Here is an 8,228-nt window from a genome sequence, read left to right on the forward strand (position 1 = left end):
TCTAATTGAGTGAAGCATAAAAACAAAGGATTTAAGTCCTTTGTAATTTGGCTTGTCACTTAATAGTGGTCATTATGTGTAATGTTATGTGAACTCAAAAAATTATCTACTTCGTTTAACCTATTCCAGATGATAGTTTAACTAACTACCCACTACATATTAGTATTAATATTTTAGTCTACATGCAATATTTTTTAGTTTTTGTTAATCTGTCGCTCAGAGTACTTTACATTATATAACATAAAAAAGAAATTAATTACTTGGTTGTCACATTGTTTAAGAGATTGTTTTAGATCGATGGTGCCATTCAATTCAAAATTATGTCTTCCAGGAAAAGGTAAATATTTCGAAAATGATAAGATCTAAATATGAAATTTTAATTGCAAATTGTTTTTGGGTTCTTGTAGTTGCTTTAGATTTTTTTTTACATTTTTATTTCATTTTAAATTCGATTGTTAAAAAATTAACTTTCCAATAGTAGCGTAAGTGTAATATTAGTAGTTATTGTTTTTATAGGAAAATACTGACTGATAACGAAATCTTAGACAAACTTGATGAAGAATATTCCGATTCAGATAATGAAAACCAAAACTTGAGGTAATTGATTGTAGTAATTATGTATTCGCCATCTAATAATTATGCCTTTGAAAGTTATGGAGACAGGGACGATGAAGATAATCCAGCAGGATACTTTACTAAGCTATCTCGGAAAGTATTGAATTCTAGAGGTGAGCTGATAGATAAAGATATAAGCCAGGATAACTGTGACGAAGATTTCGAGTTGATACCATCTAGTTTCATTCAATCTACAAGGAAGAGGATATCCTCCATTCCTGCTAAAAAAGAAATTGAACCAACGATAAAGCAGGAACCTGATATTGAAAACAATTACCTTTTCATCAAACTATCTCTACCTTCGAGGAAGAAAAGGGCAATAGAGATAGATGAACACTACAAAAGACAGTTATTGCTGCTGCTGAGAGAACTTAAGATTTAAAATCAAGTATTTTTGAAATTATTCCTGAAATCTCGAATGCCTCGAAGTCGAACAAAAGGAAAATTGAATATAATCCTGTATGAAGTGATACTGACACTAGATTTTGTAGTTAAATTGGTAAATTTTCTCCAGTTCTCCAAGATTTTAAGTCTTCATAGGTCATGAAGTGCGAGTCGCCTTATCATTTCTAGATACTATTTCAGCCTGACAATCACATCGACGTAATAGTTAGACAGAGCTTATTGTATGTTCATCAGAAGAGAAGATCTTTTAAAGCTATTGATGTTCCTCTCAGGTTACTGCAAGGTTCCGAAAAAAATGGTGTATTGGGAAAAAACTGGGGTTTCCAACAATTCTATAATTTCTGAAATCATGTGGTGTGATACTTTCCAAAATGTCCTATCAGGGATTCATTTTTCGGATAATGCCGTAGAATCTGATGATAGCTTTTTTAAAGTCCACCTTCTATTTTAAATATTAACAGTCAAATTATGAAGTACATCCCAGTGTCCCAATCTTTAAGCGTGAATGAGTAATGAAACCACGTTATGGATCACACAGACAAGCCGTATATTCGTGGGAAGCCACTGAATTAAGTTTATGTGTATTACTTTTGATTTTTATACGATGTTCGTACTATTTCAAGATTTTGTTTCAAGGTATGGGCACTTTGCAGTAGCTCTGGTCATAATGTGTTCGTTGAACCTTATTGTGGTAGACGCACTGAGATTGAAAAGTGCATGGGTTGTTAGTGTCCAGATGTGGTTATGGCACTTGTCAATAAGACAAAAGCGTCGCCGGGGAGCCAAGTTTTATGTTATAATTTATTTACTTCTATTCCTCTTTTAAAGCAGCTACGTTCTAAAGGTAAATTTTCATTTTATATTATAGGTTGTTTTTTTATATTTTTAAAATTATTTATTAATAAGAAGATTATAATTATAGTGAAACAGAATGTAAATATTTACAAAAATATCGATTTAATAATTTTTATTTCATTTATTTTATGTAGGTATTAATGGAACTGGGACAATGCGCCAAACAGACTAGGGTATATTCTTTTGACAAGCAAAAAATGGTCTTGAAAGAATTTGAGAGGGAAAATATGGACTCTAAACTCTATTCATATATTGCTGTATTTGTGTGGAAAGATAATAAGGTGAAGTACTTAGCCAGAAAGAGCTTCAAATGTATTTCTTCTTTCAATGCAAGAAGGTGATATAGAGTAAATAAGCAATATGACAATCTGATAGTTCCTGATATTGTTTGGATAATTAATAAAGACCTGTAAGGAGTTGATCTGTTAGATGTTATGACGGACATCTATCGAGGGAGAATTTGATGCAAGAAATGGTGAGGGCCAATTTTTAACTGGTCGGTTAGTGTTTCACCTCTTCAAGCGTGGCGACTTATGAATGATAAAACAAATCCATATATTAGTTACATAGAGTTAATCCGTCAGCTGGTACCAAAGAAGGTCATAAAACATGGAATGCAGAGATAGAGACCCGGTCCCAACCTCATTTTGAGAGGATCAGGTGGCGAAAGCTTCATAAGCGATAATGACCCCCACTTTATCAGGTCTACCTCTCAATTAAGACGTTTTAAAGGTATATTGTGCGAGTGAAGGGCAGAATCTCAGTGTTTGTGGTGCAATGTTTAATTTTATCCAATTTGTTTTACTATGAACAATAACAATTAAATTATTATAATTATATTTTTGTTGAAATTATAAGTCAACCAATTAGTTCAAATTTGTCAATGATGTCTCCAAATTACTTTTATATTTTCTTAGATCTAAATGCTACTGCTGCTGGCGATAGCCTAAGTAATAAATACTGCCATAGCTTTTACATATACAAATCAAGCTAGAAAAATATACGTCATGACTTTGAGGAACATCACTGGAGTTCTTAATTGAAGTCAACTGCTATTTTTATTAAGGGTCAACTTATATACACTCTAAATATTGATATATTTTTATAAATTGACATGAGTCGTAAAAAGCTGTTCCATCTTTTTTCTTCCTTTTCTAATTCACAGACTCAGTACGACATTTAATGACTCAACTCAATCAAATATGATGGACAAAACACTGATTATGTATTTTTTATAAGAGCGTTGTACTTGACTGATTCAATACTATTAAGAACTTATCCTAATAATAGAACTTAAAAATGTTTAGACTCCGTGAAATTAGTCCAAAATCATCAATATTTACGAATCAAGGGTAAAGTTAATACTTTAATAGCCATGAAAAATAGTAAAGAAGATCCTTGTTGGGAGCTATGATCTAAATATATAAGATCCCTCACTTTTTCCTCCATCGTAATAGTATATGTTCCATTGAAAATGAGGGAACTAATTTGATTGTTGAACACTTTGTTAAAAAACGTTAACTGCTCTGAGAATATGATCTTGAATAATCTAATCGAACGCTTTCCTTAAATCAGTAGCCACAACAGCAATAAATTTATTATTTTTATTCATGGAGTCAATTGTACATTGTATATTCTTGAAACACCACATATTTTTCTCAGCTTAAGAAAACACTTTTTGATGAGCAGTTATTTTTATATTCGGTATTGGTTCCATTTTGTTAGGAATAATACCTGAAAGAATTCAATAAAATTATTTTATGATTGTTATTGGGCACTAATGAGTAATATCAGTTCAATTGACCTATTTAGGAATTAAAACAATTATTCCCTTTGTAAATGGTCTCGATAGCTTAGCAAATCCTTTCATTGCCCTTCAAACACCAAAGAAATAGAGTATGCAATTTTAAATAACATAGCTCTTATCAAAGAGAAACTGACACAGTAGAAAAATATAAAAGTCCGGGAATTAAGATGGATTCTCGTTGCTGCAGCTGCTCGGTATACTGCTTTTATGATTAAATTTTAAGATATTAACATTTCAACTAGTAAGTTTGCGAGAAATATAATTAGATTTTATCCTTCAATCTGTGAAAGTTACTTGATGGTTTTGTATAAGATTATAAGAAATTTTAAATAATTGTCAAAATACTAGTCTTTGCTTTTTTTTTGTTATTTAAATAATATTACCAAATTATAGGGTTGCTATTTCAATTTTCATAAACTTGTTTTTGCTTTATTGTTTAGTCATCGTTTTAAACACGTATATATGAGTGTAATGTAGTATTTTATTCTGCTGTTTTTTAAATGTTAATTTATATTTGTATGATGCAACTTATCTGGATGAAAAAATAAAAAGTAACCAAACAGGAATTATTGATCACATGGTATTCATTTTGCCACTTGGTTTATCGGGTTTCTCTTAAAATACTTGCAAAAAAGTCCATTTACCTTACCAGGGGCAATACTACTCTATAATACTATAATTTCCTTCTTACAAACAAAATAAAAGCGTGCATGTGGAACAAAAAAACTATAAGTTTTCCTTTTGAAAGTAACAAAGAAAAACTTTGGCGGGGAACGTATTAAAAAATCATGATTCATGGTTATATTTTTGTAAAAGTTCAACATTCCCAATTTATCTACAAAGACTTTATACAAGTATATTAAACATATCTACTTCTTATTATTATCAAACTTGTATATTTATTTTTAACAATTGAAAGATATGAGGGTCTGAGAACATTATCTCTGTTAGCAACACTATACAAGAAAATATTACGGATAAACAAGTTTTTTTTTGAAAGATTTAAACATTTCTATACATAAATGACATAATCATTTGTGAATTAGTAATGTTTTCTAACTTAAAATTAGGAAATACATTTTAAACCAACATTAAGCAGTCAATCTGGGAACTAAAAAAGTTACAATTTAGTAAAATAAACCGTTTGAGCCAAATATAGTATTTTTGAGTAATTCAAAAGTTGAAAATAGTGGATCAAATTTGTATTTGAATATTAATGGGCAGTAATTAATTAAATACATCTTAGAAATTGCAATAAACTTGTTGTATTTGCAATCTGTACTTGAATTTTATCAGTTATCATTTTTTATTATTTTTGAGAAAGAAACCTCGAAGTATAAAGTTATAACCAGTGCATATGATCATGAAAGACAGACAGTAAAAAAGACGTTTTTTGGGGGATTATTCATGTAAGTCTATGTTATCCTTACACTTACCGGGTGGATACTTGAAACCAACATACATGTGTCTATTTCCTAGACAACAGAAGAAAACCTTCATTGACAATGAGTGGGATGTCATGGATCCTAAATTTATTTGCAGACCTTGCAACTCTTTTCGCCTTCTGTGAGGGTAAAAATGGCCGAATAAAATATATCAATTGGGCATTGGCTATGTATCAGAAAAATAATAAAAATGATTTTTGTTAATTGTATAATCAAAAAATGGCTGGCTATTTACTTTTTTATTTCCCAGTGTGTAAGTTTTAAGTTTCCATCCAGTAGAATGGAGGCTTGACAAAGAAGTAATTCCAGTCTATATGACTTTAATAGATCAGTATATTTATATATTTACTTCCACTGATTACTGCTTGCAGCTGATATATTAAAGCATGGCAGCTAAGCTGTTCTCCTCGCAATTATTCTTCTAATTGTAAGTAATACCATGTTATTTTTCAGTTTCTTTTATTTTAACTCTTGCAAATAACATTGAGAGAGGGAGGTAAAGAAAATCATAGTGAGAAATACTCCATACATATTAAATGTATTTACTCGTCAAGACAGTCCATAACGGGGAAAAAAGGAGCAGAGGGTAAGTGGTCGTGAAATAAGAGGGAGAGAAGGCACACATCCCATAGCCTTGATACCATCTAATTTCGGTTCTAGGAATTATGTGTCTTAATTTTTTTGCCGGTGGTAATTTTTCCTCGCGGGAATTTTGTCGCATAATATATTCGCCGATTTTTTTTTGTTTTTTTCTATTATCGGTTCGAACTTTACTACTGTATCTTGATCAGATTAATTATATAGCTGAGAGAAGAATAAAAAAAATAACAAAAGCTATGATTCCTCAATAACTGTTCCTTTCTTTTTTTCGATACAGTTTTTCCATTTATTCACGCCTCGACTAAGGCCACGACTATGATTGATTAACGAGCTGCAAGTCAATAAGTCCTTTTGAAATATACTCAGCATCACAGATCCGTGATTCCTTTCTCCATAGTTACAATACAGTACAAGATTACTTCTTTGTCATTATTCCCATTTTCTTCTTCTCCTAGCTATATAATTAATCTGATCAAGATACAACAGTAAAATTCTAAACGACAATAAAAAAAACATAAAAAAGCAGTTAACATGTCAGGCGACAAAATCTTTTCGAGGAAAAACTACCAATAGAAAAAATGTAGGCTGAAAAAATGTAGGGGGCGAACATTTTAGCAAAAAAAAATACTTGTAACATCTAATTCCACTAATTCCAAGGTGAATTGAAAACAAAGTTCTACTATAATGCGTTTCGACTGATGTCTGACTTCCACCTACTTTTTAATAGTGACATCATATACTATCATTTGTTTCGTGTTTTGTTTAAAATCCATTCAAACCCATTGAGGATCTTCCACCTCGTACTGAAGCATATGAAGCTAAGTCTCAGTTTATCGAGAGAATTAATGCCATAGTAAACTACAGCGAAGAACAAAGAAGGTTGTCGGATTCGACTCAAATCCATTAGGAAAATTAAATTGATTGCTTATTCTGTGTTAAATCTTCTGTCTTTTCATCATCAATTATATCATTCAATCAAAAAACAATATATTCAATCCATATATATTGTAATTACTTATAAGTTATTGGTATTAACTGTCATTTGGCTATGGGTTATCACAAGGATTCTTCATCCAATAGAAGATACTAGATGAAACCCCGTTGGAGAATGTATGGAATGCAATCAAACAAAAAATCTTGTTATTTCGCCCCTTCCGGCATTAAATAATAAATAGGTCATTGTGATAAAGTGCGACATAATTAAATATAAGGATCATGAATAAAAAACTTTTATAACATGCATTGTTATAAAATGATTTAATTATACTTTAAGTATCTTAAAATGAATACTTTATTGATATAGAACGGATTCATCTACAGTCAAACAGTTCCTATATTGACTCTTTGGAGAATATCCTTTTGGATATCAAAATTCACACCATAGGCACATCCAAAGTCCTTTTTTTGACAAAAATGTATCGAATCAGTCCACAAAATGGGGAACTTTTTCCATACATTGAGGCCCCAAAAATCGGAGGGCACTTACAGTTCTGCGACTTAATAATTCAGCTGCTGGACGATTTCGTTGCATACCATTTCTTATAATATTAAAATGATTTAAATTTAATTCATGACAAATTTGGACTATTCCTTTGTCTTCCTTCAATATTTAAAAAAAAAATCAATTTAAACTTGGGTTCCATCTTTCAGTTGAAAGCTGTCATCAATGTGTTAATTTCTCATAAGTTTGAATAAGTGAAGAACATCAGAAAATACATATATTTTTATTTTTTTTTCATTAGATGGATTGGGAAAGTATACTGTTTCAGTTGATATTCTAAAATTTGGCCTATGGCCAACATACAATAACCTTGTAGGTATTACAAAGAGAAAAAATATATGAAGACTCCTGTAGACTACTATTACTGACCTTGTAACTTTGAACGTATGTATTTAAGACATTCAAAACCGTATGAATCAATAAGATAAAAAAATAAAATAATAGAGAACTCATTAATGAGGAATGTAATTTTCAAGAGTACAATTTAAGTTTGATTAATTCTCCAGTCAATGCTTAAACAATTGCATTATTATTTTGTTAAATTTTAACTATTCTGTTGAGTAAAACAGTCTATAATTAGTTTTAATTTATTTATTTGTGTGGAGATCCTATATCTTAGCAAGAGTAATATTCCAATATGTTGACAAGCAATTTGGTTGTTTAGAAGAAGATTTCCGAATGAATAAGTTTGAGAATTGCAATAACATTCATTTGTTTCGAAAGAAGTTAAGAGGTTTTTTTTATATATTTTGTAAAACCAGATAATCACTTTATAGTTTCATATAACTGTATTATCTGTAATTAATTTATTTCTGTGAAGATCCTAGGTCTTCCCTGGAGTAATGTTCCAATAAGGTGAGACATTATTTAAAAATATCTTAGATTAAAAAGAACTAACATAGAGCAGCTGATAATATTTATATATTCAATGGTTGTTTAGTATCGGTACTTTACACTGTATACCTGCAATTTTACTATTAACCTTGTATCCCCGTATATT

The 8,228-nt window shown here is 30.4% G+C and overlaps 1 protein-coding gene across 1 annotated transcript; it reads left to right on the forward strand.

Moving 5' to 3' along the window:
• The first annotated feature begins 197 nt into the window (after window positions 1–197).
• LOC121115209 (uncharacterized) lies at window positions 198–2,751 on the forward strand. The gene is made up of 5 exons (XM_071887442.1): window positions 198–337; window positions 517–597; window positions 652–1,601; window positions 1,657–1,864; window positions 2,010–2,751. Exons 1-3 carry the CDS (start codon window positions 321–323, stop codon window positions 995–997), a joined length of 444 nt encoding a protein of 147 aa, XP_071743543.1. The 5' UTR covers window positions 198–320; the 3' UTR covers window positions 998–1,601; window positions 1,657–1,864; window positions 2,010–2,751.
• The last annotated feature ends 5,477 nt before the right edge of the window (window positions 2,752–8,228 follow it).

Source organism: Lepeophtheirus salmonis, chromosome 3, assembly GCF_016086655.4.
Source record: "Lepeophtheirus salmonis chromosome 3, UVic_Lsal_1.4, whole genome shotgun sequence".
In the NCBI taxonomy this organism is placed as follows: Eukaryota; Metazoa; Arthropoda; class Copepoda; order Siphonostomatoida; family Caligidae; genus Lepeophtheirus; species Lepeophtheirus salmonis.